The 20198-nt window shown below is 44.5% G+C and overlaps 3 protein-coding genes across 6 annotated transcripts in view; 2 read left to right on the forward strand and 1 right to left on the reverse strand.

The window, feature by feature from the left end:
• The window catches only part of LOC124066738 (bromodomain adjacent to zinc finger domain protein 2B-like), a 47940-nt gene extending 46618 nt beyond the window's left edge, over positions 1-1322 (forward strand). For both annotated transcript variants that reach the window (XM_046403465.1, XM_046403466.1), the window contains 3 exons: positions 38-324; positions 515-658; positions 803-1322. In XM_046403465.1, coding sequence (XP_046259421.1) covers positions 38-324; positions 515-658; positions 803-950 — 579 coding nt within the window. In that variant the 3' untranslated portion in view covers positions 951-1322. The remainder of the gene's footprint in view (positions 1-37; positions 325-514; positions 659-802) is intronic.
• Positions 1323-2177: 855 nt separating this feature from the next.
• LOC124066740 (WD repeat, SAM and U-box domain-containing protein 1-like) lies at positions 2178-17095 on the forward strand. Its single transcript, XM_046403471.1, has 11 exons — positions 2178-3236; positions 4225-4412; positions 5271-5357; positions 6768-6861; positions 7390-7423; positions 7605-7645; positions 8045-8151; positions 8726-8755; positions 11413-11589; positions 15735-15869; positions 15966-17095. Exons 1-11 carry the CDS (start codon positions 2557-2559, stop codon positions 16115-16117), a joined length of 1725 nt encoding a protein of 574 aa, XP_046259427.1. The 5' UTR covers positions 2178-2556; the 3' UTR covers positions 16118-17095.
• Positions 17096-17164: 69 nt separating this feature from the next.
• The window catches only part of tanc1b (tetratricopeptide repeat, ankyrin repeat and coiled-coil containing 1b), a 96654-nt gene continuing 93620 nt past the window's right edge, over positions 17165-20198 (reverse strand). For all 3 annotated transcript variants that reach the window (XM_046403470.1, XM_046403468.1, XM_046403467.1), the window contains 2 exons: positions 19656-19756; positions 17165-19539 (listed from right to left, as the gene is read on the reverse strand). In XM_046403470.1, coding sequence (XP_046259426.1) covers positions 17940-19539; positions 19656-19756 — 1701 coding nt within the window. In that variant the 3' untranslated portion in view covers positions 17165-17939. The remainder of the gene's footprint in view (positions 19540-19655; positions 19757-20198) is intronic.

Consider the following 20198-nt stretch of genomic DNA (forward strand, 5'->3'; position numbering starts at 1 on the left):
GTCTCTACACCAGCCTTCTGTGTGTTCTGTCATTCAGGAAAGCGGTCAGTCCCCCCGGAGCCGGAGGCAGCAGAGCCGAACAGCTGGAGGGAAGAAAGGCAGTGAGCTGAAGCGAAATGCTAAGCCATCTGCACAAGGAGAGCTCATCAAAGAGGAGGCTGCCAGCAGCAACGGCGTGCCAAAGAAAGGTACCAAGGAGTTCAAGAAGAGGAAAGTAGACGACAGCCCGCCCGGCTCCCAGGCCGGGCACGACAGCCCTGTCTCCTCTGCGAAAAAAGCCAAAACGGCCAAAGACGGCAGCGCAAACGGGCTGACGATGTGCCGGTAAGCACCAAAACACACCCAGTGCATGCGATGGGCGTCCTAGAATTTACTTTACCTCTTCTCATTGTTAAAAATCAGTTAATTTTTAGATGAGTTCTTGTACGAGACATTGATCCTCACGGGACAATCAAAACATCCGCTTGACCGCATCATTTCATCTCTGCCGCTGCTTGCACGTGTTCGCCTCCAGAGTGCTGCTGGCTGAGCTGGAGGCTCATCAAGACGCTTGGCCGTTCCTCACGCCAGTCAATCACAAAGCTGTCCCCGGATACAGGAAGGTCATCAAGAAGCCCATGGACTTCTCCACCATCAGAGAAAAGCTCACCAACAACCAGTATGTTTGTGTCACTGCCAGTGTTGGTTTTTAAAATGGGGAGATTGATGTTTTTCACGTGGACTTTATGTGTCATAATTTTTCCATTTTCGATTTGCACACCGCATATCAATTTCAAAGTAAAACCCTCTCTAATAATTACAGGTACTCAAATTTGGAAACTTTCATCGTTGACGTGAACCTGGTTTTTGAGAACTGTGAAAGATTCAACGAAGATGATTCAGAAATCGGACGAGCCGGCCACAGCATGAGGAGCTTCTTTGACAAACGATGGGCCGAACTGCTGAAATAAAAGTCTCCAGCGTCAGACTTCACCTCTAGGTTTGGAGGCCTTCTCCTCATCTGTGACACTAAATCAGTACACAGTTAATAATACCACTGATGTGCAATGTGAAAGGACAGAATCTCCTGCTGAGAAGAGACACCATTAATATCTTAAAGTGCAATACTCTTTTATTTATCAAAACGCACTGACCGCTGGACTCAGTATTGTGTCGGGAATATGAAGATTTCCGCCGTAAACGGGCTGTTGGCTTTTCTTATCGACTGTACTTTAGCTTAGGGTATATGTGTGTATTTATTTTCTCAAGTAATTAATGTTACAGCCAGTCTTTTGTAAGAAAAGGCAGGAAATGGCACAGCTTTAAAAAAAAAAACAACTAAATATTGTTTTACTGTTTTATTGAACAAGCCCATAAAAAAAAACAAAAATAACTGTTTACATTTTGTTGACTGCAGTGTGCCAGCAGCACTACTGTTGGTTTCTGAGCTGTGCGAAACACAAGCAGGCATCGCCGTAACTGTCGAAGTACAGCGCGCAGTACGCACGTACTAAATATTGTTCACGCATAAGGACGATCGTAGCACTTGATGTCTTATGCTGTACTTCGCCTGTGCTGAATATCAACTCCAAACACTGTGGTCTCCTCAGTATTGTAGTGCCTGATCTCTGACCTCCTGAACAGCATCTGGAGGGGTGAGTTTTGGGTTTTTCCAGTGTGTGTATTGTATGTCTGTCCTGCACAATATACTGTAGGAAACCCTTACACAAAAAAAATGTAAAATTCTTTAGAGCATTTCCTCTAAAAAGAAAAAAAAAATGGTGTGGTTCATGTAGTGCGTCTCATCTCCAAGCATTTCCCTCAGCCGGCGTCTTTGTCAGACATCACCTGAAGACCTGCGCTGGGCTTTTAATCCAGCTGGGAGTCGGACAGGCGTGTCCCAAGACAGCTGAAGACAGAAGACTTGAAGTAACTGTATTATATTATGAATATTGTGAAATGAGTAGCAACTTTTGTGGGAATATTATTTTTAAATAGTGGGTGTGTGGCACAGATAAAAAAAAAATAAAAAAATAAACCAGTTTTTCAGAATAACAGGCCCTCACTATCTTTGTTATGTAGGCTCACTGTTATTATCGAGTTCTGAATCACGGAACACTTGATTGTTATTGGCTTAACACCAAAGTGGTCTGAAATGGAGTTAATTTCATTTTATCTCTAAGGTAATGTCACAAAAGTACATTTACGCAAGCACAACTTTTTGGGGTATTTGGTCTTCTGTATTCCTGCCTCTGTATTTGCTGATTTTACCCTTAACCTGATCGAATAAAACACGAAGCATCTTTTTAAAGAGAGAGTAAAGCAGTTAAAATTAGCCTCCACCAGCTACAACAGAAAATGCTTCATTCATTTGTTAATACTTGGTGATAATCACTACCGACCTGCTTTTGGATTTTATTGGCAATAAAAATAATGGAGTCATTTTCTGTAAGCCTACTCAAATGGATCAGTTTGTTTATTTAAAAAAAATAATAATAACTAAACTAAATAAAAGCAGCCACCTAAAAATAAAACTCGACCTATGAACGTTGTGTGCCTTGTAATATTCGGCGTCACATGCCTGATAACAGCGACATGACCCTGTTACAGATAAGACTTTACAGCCGAGCTGCAGGAGGAAGTGCCTCACAAACTGTCCACGACGCAGCAGGACACTTTGTGCGCAGTTTTGTCCCCCCACTCTGCTTTCAGGAAAACTTCTGGCTGTCACAGTGCGCAGCTTCCCGTCAGGTGTTTCCCACTGCGCTCCAGTCTCCCCTTCCGTCTCACAGGCGGATATTTGAGCGTTTTTTGCGCCACCTTGTGAGCGAACCTCTCCATCGGCTACAACATCACAAGATGGTGTCACTGAGTGTCACTCTTCGACACCACACAGACGAGGTCAGCTGCTGCGCCTTCTCTCCATCTCTGTTGGCCACCTCCTCCGGTGATAAAACCATCCGAGTGTACAGTGCGGCTGACTTCTCGGAGCTTCCCTTCTCTCCTCTGTCCGGCCACGGCTACGGGGTTCACTGCTGCTGCTTCAGCTCTTGTGGCAGCTTCCTGATCAGCTGCTCCACGGACGGATGCGTCATCGCCTGGAGCGCGGACTCAGGCCAGGTGGCCGCGGTGCTGCAGCACCCGGACCGCAGTCCGCTCCGAGCGTGCGCGCTGTCCCCAGGCTCCTCCCTCCTGCTGGCTGGAGCCTGTGATGGCACCGTGGCGCTCTGGGACTTCCCGTCCAAGACATTACGCAGGTACGGTGTGACCCGGCAGGAGCCGCAGCCGCACTGACAGCTTTCACCATTAAAGGAGTGTTTCCTGAACTGAGGGACTAGAAATAGTGTAAAGCCCCTCTGCAGTTTTAAAACTCCTTTTTAAACACCTGTCACTGCTGGATACAAATTTTACTTAATTCTTAATCTTATGGTATCTGAAAATGGTTAAAACAAAACAAAAACAAAGGTTACATTTTTAAATTTCTTGTAGTGTCCAACCAGCAGTCCAGTAATCACTTTACTCTAACATAGAATAAAGGTGTGAAATCCAGGAAGCTCGAACCAGTAAATCCCTGACACTTTTGCTGAAAAAGTCCTGATCGATCATCAGAATCATCCTAACTATTAATTTGCTCCGACTTGACCGCTTGACCATGTCTGATCAGGAGGTTCTTGCTCGTTTCTCACAGGGGTCTGAACCAGAACAGAAACAAATAGTGGTCTCACACCGGCATCAGGTTCAGTTCAAGTCTCGTAGGACAAAATTCACAGAGACGTGTGACATTTGCGCTGTTCATTTGGAAGCCGTTTGTTCACAGTAAGAAGCTGCATGATTAAAAAATCAAAAAAGATCAGGTTTTCTGGGCCTTTCAGCTGCAACTCAATTTGGCTTCCTCAGACCCTGTTCGGATTAGTCCTGAATTGGTCCTGTTCTTGAATTAACTCGACCATTTTTCCTACAGAAAGATTAGAATTGCTTCAGGAGCCTGCCTTTGGTTCACCAGTGTAGAGCAAGGTGATACCTGTTCAGAAGAAATTTAGTGAGGATTAATTTTATATAATTTGTCTTTCACTCTCTTTTATGTGATTTTTTTTTGCCAACTGTTGCTGCTTACCTTCAGGTCTGCTGGGTCTCTTGTCTTACACTCATATGGTTCAAAGTACTTGTTAAACTATTCTACATGAAGTCCTGCTCCTTGTTTACTGGAGAGCCTCGCTGCTGTTAATCTCACCTTGCTGCCGACAGGTGCAGCTCCGTGAGCGAGGCCAGTGTCGTGGCCTGCTGCTTCTCCCCCTGCGGCCAGATGTTTGCGACCGGCTGCACCGGCGGCGACCTCAAACTCTGGGATTCGGACGTCAGGCTGCTGCATGCTGAGAAGGACGCCCACGACCTGGGAGTGACCTGCTGCAGCTTTGCTCCCCAGTTTAAAGTTGGTGAGTTCTTTGGTGTGTAAAGGGTCAGTGCAGCCAAAAAAATTCCATATTCTTTTTTTGCTGAGGTGTCTGGACTCACGGGTGGTTTGCCTGTTTATTGACTATAGATAAAATAAACTAAGAGCATCTCGGGTGCACACAGTTTTCATTGCGGTTATTTTTTCGGTTGAGTGAAGAAATGTTTCAGTTTTTATTCACAGCCTTTTGTGATTTTGGGTGAAAGAATCCTTTAGTGTTCAACTAAAAAGAACTGCTTAGATTTCAATATTGGGATCCTTTACTTAAGTAACAGCAGCGGAATAATCCATCAAAAGTATTATCGGCAAAATTGGCTTGTAGTATCAAAAGTAAAAGTACTCACTGTGTAGTAAATCGTTCCCTGTCAGTGTTTAACTTATTCTCTCTGTTGCTTTTGGATGAGTATCACTGCTGCATTAATGCACATGTTGTTCAGCTCTTTTAAATACTGACATACACTGTTGTGTGGGTTAATCTAAAATGATTAAACTTTTCCTGATGCAGAAAAGTAACCAAAGCTGTCAGATAAATGTAGCAGAGCAGAAATGAAGATTTGCCTCTGAAATGTAGTGGAGCATATAAAGTCACATAAAATGGAAACACCTACTTGAATTTGTACTTTTTTTGCCACATATGAATGGAATAAAAATTTTTTTTGTTCAGGGAGTCTGGCTTCAATCCAAACGCTATATTGCATCACGTAGAGTGTAAAAGACGCTTTGCCTTGTGTGGTCACATTTCCCAAACAGACCACCAGATTGTCTTGGTCTCCTTTTGTTGTTAAACTCAGTCAAGCGTGAACATTTGGAAAGAGAGAATGAGGCTGTTTTTGTTGTGCAGATGACTGCTGTGCGGAGTTTCGACTGGCCTCCTGTGGCCAGGACAGTCAGCTGAAGATATGGATTGTTTCCCAGAGTGAAGGAGCAGGTAGGCCATATCGCCTGAGAGAGAGAGAGAGAGAGTGAGAGAGAGAGAGAGAGGGAGAACCTGCTGACTGCTTTAACCTTGAAGTCTCTCTGCAGAATAGAAGAATTTTATTAGTGTGTGGAATAAATCAGCCACAGACTGACTCATTAATAATGGATCACTTGTAGACATTCTGCTGAAATACGGCAGCAGCAGCAGAGGACAGTGTGTGTGTGTGTGTGTGTGTGTGTGTGTGTATGCATATATCCACTGTGACATTCATAATCCTGTACGGCCGACAGCAGAACAGGAACAGTTTGCGTACACTCGCATGGCCTGCAGACTGCGTTTCTGTTAGTTTGTGAACACGCCGTGTTGTTAGTTCCTGAGACACGTTGCCGTGGTAACGGCTGTTTCTGGGGAGGATGCGATGTGTCCCACATGGTGACCTCCTGGGCCCCACGGGGATTTTTTTCATCTGAGCAGCTTGTAGAAGGACACAGAACAATGTCTGTCCTCGTTTCCTTTCTCTGAAATGCAGTCTTTCACGTATTCTGCTCAGAAGCTCGACTTTATCTCATCTCTGCAAGAGGACCGCATGCTTCAGCCTCCTTTTTTCACTGTTAAATGAGGGAGAGAATCAAATGTGGATGATTCAGGGAAGCCAAGGGGCCAATTCTGAAGCTGCGATCACTGCATGGTACATTTTCTACTCCCTGCTTACTTTTTCTAGCAATATTTTTATGGCTCCATATCCAGAGGAAATGGTCTCATTCAGGTTCATGTGGGGAGTTCTTTCATGCTGTCAGTTTTGCAGACTTTTCGTTTCGCCCAGCAGCGTAGGTTGATGCCTTTTAATCACATTTGTTTTATTTTGATGTCTCAAACATTCAATTAAATTTCTGATTTAATAATCAGGTCTCCCCGTCCCCTCTTTTACTATGAAGTTTCACATCACACAATGAACATGCATGCAAATAAGAAATCAGCCTCCCACGGAGCAGGAAAACAGCATTTTTACTCTAACGGAGAACAAGAAAAAGGTTAAATTTGATAGATGTGTTTACAGGCTGATCATTTAAGCGCTGCTACGGACCAATTAGTTTTGGCACATGGAATTATTGCTCAGTGAATTATGTCTCTGTACTCCCCGAGTGTCTTTGTGTGTGAGGGGCTGTGAATGTCTCAGGTTTATTGCCAAAGGAGAAAATCTTTTGTTTCCAAGCAGCTGTCAGCAGGTGGCACAGCTGCAAGCCGGCAAGACGGAGGAGTGGAGTTATTGACAAAGTTCTGAGTGTGAGAGGAAGCTCAACAGACGCCGATACTGATTTTTTCTTTCTCTTTATTTTGTGATTTGATGGAACAAATCCAGACTATTTGATTTTGAGCTCTGACCTTTTCCATGTGTGTGTGTGTGTTGTTGACCTTCAGTCTTTGTCGTGAAGCTGCTTCACGCCCTCACCAGCCAGTCGGCTCCAGTTCTGTCCTGCGCCTTCTCCTCAGACGGAGAGCTGATCGTCTCGGGGTACGACACACACACACACACACACACACACACACACACACACACACACACACACACTCGCCAACACATAAATCGTCTTCTTCTTGTCTTCACGCGTGTGAGCAGCAGCTGAGTAACAACCTTTGTGCCTGTCAGGCTTATGCTTTGCAAGGTCGTTTCTTTGATTGTTTGCTGTGAAATCACTCGCTCCTTTGACAAACGAAGTTGAAATTAATCTCTCCTTCGTGTTTAGAAGATTTTCTCTCTTCTTCTGTGCTGTAAACAGCAGATGCCACTGCTGAGCGCTGATCCTGCTGTTCCCTCAGTCGGCCACAGGAGGAGCGCATTTTGTTGTGTGTTTCAGCTGCCTTTTGGTGTCCCTCTGCTGTTTATGGCTTCAAATCAAGCATAAATCTGTGTTCTGTTTGTAGTGCTTAGACGCATGTGAGTAATGTGTGTGTGTGTTCTTCCTTTATTATTATTCTTCTTCTGTAATTCGAATGCAGGCAAATGAAGCTGACTTTGTTTTACTCTCTGATCATTCAACAGCTCAGTGGACAAAAGTGTTGCGATATATGATGCGGTGAGTAAAGTAAAGCACACACACACACACACACACACACACACAAACGCTCACAAAATGTCAATGTTTTGTTTAGCTTTGCTGCTTCAGTTAACTGTGTCAGAGGAGATTTCTAAACAGTAAATGTCAGCTACTGTAAACACAGAGATACCAAGCGTTCCTGTTTGCACCTTGTTTACAGAACCTGGGAACCCTGTTTGACACTCTGAAGCAGCACGACAGGTAAATAACCTGACCTCCCGCCGCCATGCAATCTCTGTGGCTATCAGGAAAGCAGCAGAACAGGAGTCTCAGAGTTCACATCAAAACGTGTGATTTTTTTTTTTTTTTTTTTTTGGCTTGATTAGTTTTTCCCAGAAACACTGGGTGCAATGATGCAATAGTATATACTTCAGCGCTGCTTTCCAGACAGTCATTGAAGTGGCACCGCAGGTAGGCACCAGCAGAGCGCTTTGAAGTGCTTGAAAGGATTTAAGATACTGTACGATCTAAGACTGGAGTTTTTTATTTTATTTTTTTCGGGGGGGGGGGGGGGCTGATCTCTTCCTGTGCCAGTTTTAGTCTTTCACACACACACATACACACACTTTGCATTTCTGCTCCTCTTCCTCCTCTTTGCAGGTACGTGACTGCCGTTGCTGTGTCTCCCACCATGCCGTGGATTGCAACCGGCTCCATGGACAGAACGGTGAACGTGTGGCGAATGGGAGATGGAGTCGGCGCAACTGGTAAATACTTAACAAAGAACTGTTTAGGTTGGTGCCTACAGATGAGCAATCACTCCTCTTTTTTTAAAAAATAAAAAATAAAAAAAAACCAGACTGTTAGCAGTGGTTCAAAGCCCAGAAGCCATTTGGAACGCCAAAGCCTCCTCAGAAGAGTGTTTTGGGAGGCATCCAGCAGGAGAAGCTCCCATTACACATGCATTGCTGTCTGGCTGCAGAGTCTAGAGGAGGAATTGTGATTGATGTTTATTGGTGCGGCAGGGCAAACTACCACTGAGCCTCGGAGAGCTGCTGTTATGGAGGTGAATCCTCTCAAAACTCAACATGAAATAAAACATTTGGAACACTGAATGAGAAGGTGCAATCGTCAGACATCTGGAGGCCTCGAGGCTTCATCAGGGCTGCTCCCCCTCTGCCATTAGACAGGCTGATGTTGACAAAGCAAGTTTCATATCAGTGAAGAGCTGCTTTTTTTCTTTTAATGCTACCTCTTTCTTTCTCTGCCTGTCCCTTTTCCTTTAATCTTGTTTCTTCCTTTTCACATATTAAACTTATTCCCTTTTATGTTTTTCTGCAGCAGCTGAATCAAGTCAGACAGTGTGCCAAGGTAAATAAAAGCATCACTCACACTTACTCTTTGAGCTGAAAAACCTTGCTGTTTCATTCGAATGGAACTGGTTCAGATATCAGTAATCAGTAATAATGTTTTGGTCCACTGAAAACATCTTTTCTTCATATACAAATATACAGTTTAATTTCCATGTAGTGCACTGTTGCCTTTTTTTTGTATGTGCTGAAAGACTTTTCCTATGCTTTTGTGTTGGTCCTGTCTGTATACCATTTAGTGCTTTAGAGTTCTGGTTTAAAAACATCAAGCTGCCATTATTCAATAAGTTAAATCTCTCCTTAAAAAAAAAAAAAAAAAAAAAAAAATCAAAATCGACATGTCAGTCTGCCTCAACAATTTCCCCAGGCCCATTCACCGCTATAAAATTGGTTTAAAAAAAATAAATAAATAAGAAACTTTTTAGCCGTGCTAGCTGACTCTTTGGATGGCGATGTCAGTTTGTTGGTCCAGATCTGGTGCAGACATTCTTGCCCCCTTCAGGGTTTAGAAGGTTAGGGTTAGGGCATATGTTAGCATGCTAACATGTTTTATGAAGGCAGTCAACATAGTAAAAATGTATACGTGCTAATCACGATTGTGTTATCGAACTGATGTTAGCACCTACATCCAACCACCAGCCAAAGCTAAAGAGTAGCCGTTCGCAGCTGCTAGCTGTGGACTCTTTTGTGTAGCACTTTCAAACTCGGCGAGAACTCTAGCACTTTAAAGTGCTGCATACAAAAAAAAAGCCTGCATGCAAAACTTGATTAAGAATACCATTTAAAAATAAGCTAAAATGGAATAAAACGGAATAGAAACAATACAGTGCAGTGCGAGATGTGACTAAATAATTCAAATTTGCATTGAAACCTCCTTCACAACCACAGATCAACCACACTTGCCTCACTTCAGACCTCCACAAACTGGGCTTGACTGACATCGTCCTCGCTGTCCTGGCAGTGTAGTTCTGTTGGGCCTGTTAGGGCAGGACAACTTACCCTCTTATCATTCTTACAAGCGTACAGCGTTTGGTGGCGTCGAGTGATTTCGCGTGGGTTAAGGTTAACTAACTCCACCCAGCATCAGCCTGAAGCTTCAAGCTCCAATTAGCCAAAGTGATGGGGAACACCTGTGTTTGTGAGCAGGGTCTTCGTGAAAGGAAGTGGAGGACTGGATTTTAAATGAATTATTGGAGCTGGCCTCAAGTGTTTCTGGAAGTTCCTGAGCACCTAATAACTTAGCGCTGCTTCACCATGTGGTGTTTGATGGCGGCTCGGTGAACAAGCTTTCCCCAGATGAACTGAGAGGTCTGGATGGTTCATTATGTGTGAGTGGATCAGAAAAGTATGACACATGTTGGCCCTAAACCATCCAGTTCTATATAAACCTGTAGTAATATTTAAAATTCAAATTTTACCCAAATAGCAGCACTATTAATAGTAATAAGGGAACGTCGGTTGGGGACCGTAGGTTGAGAACAGTTGAGGCTCAGTTGAAGAAGCTATCAGGCTAAAGTTCCACAAACAGCACTTATTAGTAGATTCAATTCTTTGTCGTGTTTAACTTAGACCATCTGGAAATAATGGTGGTGATGTAGAGAGAGGACTTCATGTGTGCATTTGTCCAAGTAATTAGACAGCAGAGTGTGAGCTGTCCCAGTCTGCAGTGAAGCTCTGTGAGCTTTTCATGCTTTTGGCTCTGTGTTTCCATGACTCAGCCTCCTAGACTGGGAGACTCCACACTCTATCAGCCAAGGCTGCAGAGAGGAGGTGGTGTTACTCTGCTCACTGTCGTGCAGACCCAGTAAACTGATACTTCCACTCAGTGCAACTGTGCTTGGGGCAGGATTTCTGTTTTTCAGAGATTTACTCTTGCCAAAGTACAGGAAAAGGAAAATGACAACGCGATGTTAGTTTAATTTACTTTTGTTCTTGTTTGTTTTTTTTTTGTTTTTTTTTTAATGGATACCTACCTTTACGTTGGCCCATGTTGACAGTTATGGGTATTTCCGGTGCAGCCACATTAGCGGCTAGCTGTGTCGGTCAGACACTTTGGCCTTGACGCAAGTTTTGATTTCCAAGAGCATCTTACTTCTGTACATGTTGGGGTTATCAAAATGCATTTTGGCAATTCCAAGCCCAGTCTTTTCTGGAGGAAAATATGCATTGGTTATTAGGCCAGCAGAGGTAGGAAGAGGTGGGGGGGTGGGCTAACGTGGTTAGACTAGTAATGAGCAACACGTCCCAGTCTTCACGGGTCATCCTTCATGTGGCTAATGATGGGCGATGGGAACCATGAGGCTGCTGCGAGGTGTCATTAGCCGAGTTGGCTCACAACAGGCCAGTTTATTTTGGCCTTGTATGATAAATGATGTCTGCTCAATGCCATGGTGTCGTGAGGAACTTGATGAGCTGCATGCTGATACAGTCTGAAGTAACACAACACTGGGTTTAATTTTCTTTTTTTTTTCTGTAGGTCAGGGATCCGTGTGTTTTGTGTGTGTGTGTGTGTGTGTGTGCGCAGGAAAGTGGTCGTCACGCACCGAGGGAGTGTGTCCTTTCCAGTTGAGTGTGAGGGGAAATTGTTTGCATCAGATAAGTTTTGTTGCAGGAGATAATAGCAGAGCACTTCCTCCCTTCCTGTTGTATGCTTTGCAGGAAGGAAGTTGCCGGGTCACTCCAGGCTGCTGGTTGCTGATTGGTCAGAGGAGGATGTGCAGGCTTGGCTGTGCGATGAAGGGTTGCAGGAGCTCGTCAGCGTCTTTAAAACCAACAACATTGACGGAGCAGAGCTCAGCCGGATCAGCAAAGACACGGCGGCAGAGCTGGGAATTGGTGAGGACGGAATATAAAACACAGTCATGTACATTAGGCACACACACATACACACCCTCACAGGGACCCTGGGATCCAGTGTTTTTGTAGGGATTTACTATTTGATCCTAAAACATGACAAGCCCGAATCGGATAGCGTTATATAAGCTGCTTTTTATCGATGCTCTGATTTATTTTTTCTTCCCCTCAACCCTGGTGATCTGATTTCGGGACGTGAGGCTGCAGCGTTTCTATCTGCTTACACAATCACAAATCACGCTGTGAGGACAGAACCCCACAGGATGACCTTTACGTCACAAACAATGATAATCCCTCTCAAAATAAGATTAGTCCAGTCAGGGTCGTCCAAGGTCTCAGTATGGAAAGTGACTGTGCAAACTGCTGCTAGGCTGCTAAGCTCCCTGCTGTGGGTGGACACGCTGTGGACGCCAACAGTGCAGCAACAATGTACCCACCATGTCTGCATCATCATTAGCTCCACCTAAAGCACTTACGCTTTGCAGGAAGTTTCACGCTTTTGGAAATAGACGTACTTGCTGAGTTACATTGTTACCGCTCTTTTATCCGTTTGTGATGTTGAGATTAGTTCAGCCTGACAGCCTGACTGTTTTACAGTTTCGGTTTTTGTACGAACGATTTAATGAGGGAGCACTGGAGGTGCTCACAGGTGGATTTTGTTACCCTCGCACAGAGCCAGGCTAGCTGTGCTAAGCTAACCTGCCTGACAGTGACTAACTCTCAGCATGTGAGTGAAAAGGTGTCGTACCGCACCTTAAATCCCTGGGTGTATGATTTCAAGTTAGCAGGAAAACTTACAGTTAAATTTGGTAGAAAGTCATGAGCCCAGGAACAAGTGGTGAGCTTTTGGTGTCGTTGGCGCCATCATGTGTGTCTTTATGAAGCGCTTAATGTTTCTGAGGCTTGAGGCAGCCATGAATGGATGCTTGTAACCACATTTGTACTTGTTAATGTCCAAAAAAAACAACAACAACAAAGAATCCGTTTCAGTTTGTGTAGCAAGTTCTCCACCACAGCCGTTATGCACATGACCACTTATGGCGCCTGAAATACCAGATTTATCCATCATTAATTCATCCATAATTGTCGGTCGTCATCATCAGTCATCAGAACTATAATCTATGGTTTCTTTTACACTTCAGATGTAGAAGAAGAACATAAACAAGTTAAATAACATATTAATAATATCAATCACAGTTCCTAAGTGCACCTTTTTGATTGGCTTTTTATAGATCCTGCAAAAACAGTCAGCAAAACTGGCCAAAATCCAAAATGAATTTTATTTTAGTGTTAAACCTCAGGTTTCTCACGCTCCTCTCTTTAGAAAACCGCCGTGCACCTGGTCAGAAATATGCATGAGGTGCACGACTCATCCAGATTAAAACCTAATTAATTTTTATTTCTGCAATAACTCGTTCAGGGGATTGCTAACCTTGTGCGTTCTGTGTGTCCTCAGCAGTGTGAGGGCTTTCTAGTTCATATTTCAGTTCTTGGTGGTTTCAGCCAAGCACATCTTGAATTCTAATTTATGTTCAGGTTTTGGGGGTTTGGCAGAATTTTGAACGCCGTGATGCTTAGAAAAGTGTCCTCACTCTGACTGTGGTGACTGTAATCATGCAACAACAAAACAACAACGCCCTTTTGTCGTTTGTTGTGTTTGCTTTAATTGGACAGACGCATTGGGGGGGGGGTCGACAGCAAAAGTAAAGCCAACTTCCCTTGCCTGCTGCTCAGTTATGCAAAGCTTGTCCTATGGACTGAGCCTCTCTTTTCCATGCGTTTAGCTTGGAGAGCAGCTCCCATCATTACTGCAGAATGAGGACGAAAACAGCAGATTGCCACAGATTTCCTGACCGTTTTGTGCTGTGCAACTAACAGCTATCATTTTCCATGCAGCCGTTTGTGCAAATCTGTGCACGTACGTAGACGCGCACACGCTCACACACACAGCACACACACACACAGAGTAAATTAGATTCAGTGCACTTCCCTTGATGAAATATTCATGAATCTTTGAGTAAGGGGGAGGGCAAAAAAAAGAAAAAAAGAAAAAGAAAAGTTCCTCTCGGATATAATTTAGTGTATCTCTGTGGAGAGACAACCTCATTCTGCAGTTTTATTGTAATGTCTCATCAAATTATCAATCTAAATGTAAAGTGGACTGTATGGTTCTGAACGCTCGCAGGAACTTATGGAAATCTTAAAGCCCATACAGCTGTTAAGTGCAGTTCCCCTCTCCAGGATTAGTTTAGTGGACAAATCAGGGGACTTAATGGGTTCAGCGTGTTTCACAGAGAGAAGTCATTTTGATTAAGCACAACCACTTTTCCCCGTCGCATCCAAGCTATTTGTGATTGCGACAGCAGACCTCCACTGCGGCGTCTGTCTGTTTTCCTTTAAGCTCGAATGCGGGATTTTCAGGGCTCCGAGTTCAGGGTAGGAAGTAGCCGCAGTCTTTGTGGTGTGCACTTGAATGCTTTTTTCCCTGCCATCTTCATCACTTCCTGCTCTGTGAATGAATGTAAAATTAAGACTCACAAGCTGCCGTTTGCTGCAGGGAGCGAAATAGCTCGTCCTCGGCGTGCAGCGGCTGATTGTGAAGATCTCTTCAGTCTGTGGGAGGCTGACTGTGGTGCATCCGAACACGTCGTGACATACAGGAGGGAGCGTTCGAGTGCGTACATGTTTAAATAATGTGAGAGAGTTCAACCCGAGTCAAACTACTACACAAACTCAGTTGTTCTAAAACTAAAATAAATCAGACACACTCTTTCCCACACGTCTTAAATTCGCAGGCGCAGCTCGAAGCCACAGTCTTATCACTTGTTCCAGAAATCAGCCCTTTTTGGTCGGCCACTCGTCACATAATTTCCAAAGTCATTAACGTGAACCTGAAACCAGATGTTTATTCAGCATCTTCGGCACATGTGAGTCAGCTCAGACACTTTCTTTGTGAATCTCTCATCCAGGACTGATAGCTACCAATCAGGACACTGAGGTCAGTGGTAATTTATTCAGGGAGATTTTTTTAAAAATTATTTTTCATATTTGTTTGTTTGTTTGTGAAATGGGAAAGTTTACATTCTGCACAGGTGGATTATTTTACAGGCTGATTCCAAATTTTAGATTCGATATGCTGAAATTTGTTTACTTTTGGGCCAATACATAAATAAAAAAGGATTATAGTGTGCATTATTGATTATATTTATCTCCCAATTTTAAATTTTGAATTAAAAATGTTCACAGTAGTTCAATAGTTGAGCCAGTTTTTATCCCATTAAAAGTTGGTATTTTGGACCCAGTTTTTAAAAGAAATAGTAAATGAGCGACTCTTTCCACAGTTCTTGTGCTATGAAATCAGTAGACAGGTTTTACAGTGTGCAACACTTTTAAACTATCTCAGAAACAGGAGTGAAAGGCAGGCGGGGAGGCGGACGGAACAAAGTGACGAGGAGACGTTATGACGTCTTTTCATGACAGCAGCGTATTTCAGAGTGAATCTGTGCAGGATTTGAAGTACGCGGGCCAGAAAATGATAGTGCAGCAGCAGCAGCAGCAGCAGCTCTCGCTCACTGCATCTCTGGCTCTGACACCAAAGCATGTGTGGCTCTGAAGGTCCTCCCTCCTTTGTGGCTGGTGGTGAAATTTGCAGCTGATGACATATTCAAAGGGTGCTGTCAGTGGGAAGAGACGTGCAGCTGTGTGTGTGTGTGTGTGTGTGTGTGGTGATTTTCCTGTTTTGATACCCCGGAGTATAATTCCTGAGTATAATAATGAGAGATGTTAACTTTGAAAAGTCCTCAGGGAAGAGACACTTTGCCTGAGTTGTGGAGTCATTACCACACAGTGAGTGCATCTGTCTCTTTGTGTCTCAGCACAGACGGACTGAGCGGAGGTCCAAGAGGACAAAGTCTTTGCTTCGCTGTCGGCTTCGCGGAAAACCATTAGTGGAATAGCATTAACATAAGAATTGAGTTGGTTTTGATGATAAATTAATGATCTAATGTTGGATTTTTTTTCAAAAAATAATCTTTGCTTCACTACGTTTTAAGCAAAAAGAAAATCGCCCTGCATGTGATTTAGCAGTCGTGCTGAGCAGAATACTGAGCAGCGTGTTGGTTTCTCAGAGTCTGTGGGCCTTCGCGGTCGTCTCATGAGGAAAATCGAGGCCCTGAAGGCGGAACAGAGCGGTTCAGAGGCCCCAGATGAGTTTCTGTGTCCAATCACCAGAGAGCTGATGAAGGATCCAGTCATTGCTGCAGGTTAGACGACAAATGCTCGAGTCTTTTCTTTTTCCCTCCAACATAAAGTGTTTTATTATCTCAGTGTATATAAAGTTTCATACGTGTGCTCCGCAGATGGCTATTCCTATGAGCGAGACTCCATCGAGAGCTGGATCAGGGGCAAGAACAAAACCAGTCCCATGACGAACCTGCCCCTGCAGACCACCCTCCTCACCCCCAACAGGTCTCTGAAGATGGCAATAGCGCGATGGAAGTCGAGCCAGTAGATGGCGGCTCATTTTAGCTTGTTCATCAACAGGTACTTCACCGTTAAACAGGATCCGCTCTTCACTGACAGAAGGAATTATTTGATAGTTAGAGTTTTGTTCAATCAAATTTGACAAAATAATCAGATGTTGAGGTCTCGGATAAATCAACAGCTAATTGCCCAGAAAATGTTCCTGACTGCGTACTCTGTGTCACGTTAGCTTTCTTTCACTGTTGGGTTAAATTGGGTCAGTGTGGAGGGAAATAACACAAAAGTAAGAAGTTCAATCTGTGATCAGTAAAACGTCACAGCCTTGCTCTCATACAGCTTTTACACTGATTTCAAGGCTTTTACCGCTAATATAAAAGCATAAACGTGGCCTGACTGTTTTCACACGTCATGGCAAGAAACTCGTGTGTGTTAATGATTTCTGCTGCTGTTGTTAACGTCACGTTTTTCCTGCTGTGAAATCAGTCCATGCCCACTCGTTCAGCACACTGTACTTAACGCACTTCATCGACCCGTTGCACTCGCTTCCTTTGGTGTCTCTGCAGTGACCAAACATCCGAACGATGTTGTTTACACTCCTGGTAAAGTTCAGAGCAAACTACTAAATGTTCGCTTAACTCCAGCAGTCTTTTGTTTTACAATGAAATCAGACCTTTTTTTTGGTTTTTTTGCCTCAGTGGGTTTTTATTTCTCTGTCCCATGGTGGCTATGGCAGTAATGTACTATTACAGTATGTGATCACAGCTAATAAAGCTCACAATACTGAAAACATGGCAACAATTGCATTTAACGTACATATTAAAATAGAGCTGATGGCACTGTGCCCCAAAACATTTCTGCTTTTATAGCTTTTTTATTTTTTTTTTATTTTTTTTACTCTGTAATATAAATTGCAATTGTAGCATGCACTTAAACTCAACATTATTGAGAATCATAAAATGTCTTAGTAGCTGTGCAAAAATAACTATATAAAATATATTGCTCTTACAATTAACCAAGCCGTTTGCGTCGTAAATAAATTAAACTAGACAGCAACAACAAGCAAATACAGAAAGGATTTGATGTTAATGGTGATTTATGTAATGTACAAACACATTTAACAAATGCTTCTTCTTCTTTTTTCTTTAGAACTTTTAACACCATTTGAACAACATTGTGCATAAAACTCAAAATACACAAGTCTGAACTTGTCAATACATTTAATATAGACCTTCACTGAAAAGAAGGAAAAGTACATATTTATATAATATACACAACATGAGGATCTATAACATCCTTCGTAAAACACAGGAATGCCCGTCCTTTAGACTTTCTTACACCTTCGCTGAGGACTCTCCCGTCCTTATTTCTCCTCCATCAGCACCACGGACATAATGAACCAGTTCAAACCCCATCTGACTAACTCAAAGCTCTTCTGTAATAACATTAAACTTTAACTGAATACGTTGTTTAAGCGGCCTAAGTGTGTATAAAGTGCTTACAGTCTTGGTTACGTTGATGAGGACTGTACAGTACATGTCCAAATACTTCCTTCAGTGCAATGTCTCCTGGTTGGCTGAACGACGGCGGACATGTTGTCATGTAACAGAGGCTGACAGCCACAAACGACAGGTTGGGAGGAGAAAAATCTGGAGCGTTCAGTGCACTGTCTGCAGTCTGTATTCACACAGGCAAACAAACTGCTTGCACGCCGCACTTCTTACAAGGCTTAAATGTGAGACTTTGAGGGGCTGGTTTTTAAAAAAACAAAAAAGAATGAAAACAACTTTTCCTCTTTTCTTCTTTTTTGCTTGTGTGCATTGTGGACCGTACGAGAGATAAAACAAACGTCGCTACACATTCGATTCTATAAATGATCGCTTTGGTTTCATCGAAGTTACGTGAATGGCAGGATTATCTCGGGCCAAGCCAGGCTGCTTGGGCTTACTGTCCATGAAAGTGTGCGACATAGCCAGTGTTGGCTTGGACTCTTTGTAACAGTTGGTGGCTTGGCAGAACTTCTCTGTGAATTCCTTGGCGTGCATGCCGTTTTGTAAGCTACTCATTGCCATAGCACCCTGAGGTGGTGGAGGTTTGTGCTGCTCCTGGTAAGTGCTCATTGTTTTGGTGTAAGGTAGCTCACAGTCGACGGGCAGCAGGCCCACTGCTGGCATGTTGTGACACACCGCACCTTCGGACGAGTGGTTCAGCCAGCTGCGGCCGCTCTGGTGACTTTGCAACACGTGATGCTGCTGCTGCTGCTGAGTTTGCGGCTGCTGTTGGAGGTGTTGCTGAAAGCGTGCTGTCTTGTCAGTTATACCCATGAAAGGTCTGGGTTTGTACTCCGCTGCAGAGCCGGCCTGCTGGCTGTGCTTCGTTTTATCAGAGATCTTGGCGCGGACATCGGGTCCGAGCTTGCCGCTGTCCGACAGGCTGCTGCTGGACGCCAGGCTGCTGGTGGAACTGGACACGCGCATGCTACTGCTGCTGACTCCTCCCTGCAACCCTACCGCACCACACAACCCTTCCTTTTCTGGGTCAGTGTGGTTCTCTTGAGGTCCAGGACCAGAGCAGGCTAACCCATCCAGGGAGGATGCAGAGTGAGCAGACAACCTGTCTTGCCCCAGACCCTTGGAGCTGCTGCTAGAGGAGTAGGAAGCCTGGGAGGAATGGAGGTTTTCGTTGTCACAGCTGTGACCCTTGGAGATGGAGGCAGTCGCCAGCGACACGCGGTTCCCGTAGACGGGTTCGTCAGCTGGTGGCGGCAGTGGGCTGATGTCGATGCCTGGGCCCGGTTTCAGCATACTGGACATGTGTCGGCTGGGCAAGGGACTGGAGGGAGCATACTGAGACTTGGCCCCTGCCGCCCGGCCCCCCACGGGCCCTCCGCCAGCCTGCATGGCGCTCATATGCTGGTTGGTCTTGACTATCTGGGCCTGCTTGGTGGGCTGCAGGACCAGGCCCTGTTGGGCCAGTGCCTCCCGGTGCTCTCGAGGATACCGATGAGGGGGGAGCCTGCTGGGGCCTGGGGGCGAGCTGGGGGTCTGACTCTGATGCCCTAAACTGTTGCTGGCGGACTCAGAAGGTAAGACTCTGTTGTAGGAATAACTGTTGTGTGACCAGCATGCTTCAGTCGTCCTGTCGTGCAGAGGGCCTTCCTCCTCCTCCTCCTCCTCCTCCTCCTCTTCCAGGATGTCTCTTTGTCCTTCCATGCTCCTGGCAAGACTGTGCTCTGAAGGGTCAACCTGTCCTTCGTCTTGCTCCTGATCAGACTCGTGTCCTCCTGACGCCTGGCTGGAGGCAGCTGCAGCCCCGGCGAGGGCTCCTTTAGTCTGGGTACGCTGCATCTGTTTACACTCGTCCTCTACTCGGGCCAGCAAACGGCGGATCTCCCGGTTATTGGGGCACAGTTTGGCCGCTTCGTGCAGGTCGGCCAGGGCCGCCGTAAACTGCCTGCGGATGGAAGAAATAATGAAGTGAGACGCTGTTTTACCAGATCCAGACCGCATATCTCACCAGCAACAACCACCATCACAGAAGCTGGTCGGGAGCTTTGCTGAGTAGTTTACCTGCTGCTTCTTTTAGCTCTTGCACGGGCATAGTAGGCCTCATAGGATTTGGGTTTCAGCTCCAGTGCTTTTGTTGCAAACTCCTCAGCCATCCCAAAATCCTTAAATACATAAAAATTAAATACAAATAATAATCAATAATCACAGAAATCAACATTTTAAAATATAGAGTATACATGTGTTGTCCTTGCTGCTGGTTATGTCTGTAGCATCAAGGAGTATTTTCAGACCCATGCTACATCTGTCCAGCACTGTGCAGTTATAGTACCTGGCAGGCACCCCAGGTGTGGTTACTTTAGAAATGCACAACAGACAACCTCGTGGTTCTCATTTTACTCATATCTCATGCTAGCTTGCGGCATGTAATTACATCAACAGCTGGCTCGCTACAGGTCTTCCTGCTCGACGAATGACTAAGACTTATGTAAACAAACTTTTATGAAGAGCTTCGTCTGGAGAAACGATCACTCGGAAACAGACAGTTTAGAAATTAGTGCACTCTTCATCTTTTGCATGTCATTTTTAAACTTTCCAGCCTGTCTC

This window comes from Scatophagus argus, chromosome 11 (assembly GCF_020382885.2).
Source record: "Scatophagus argus isolate fScaArg1 chromosome 11, fScaArg1.pri, whole genome shotgun sequence".
Taxonomy (NCBI): Eukaryota; Metazoa; Chordata; class Actinopteri; family Scatophagidae; genus Scatophagus; species Scatophagus argus.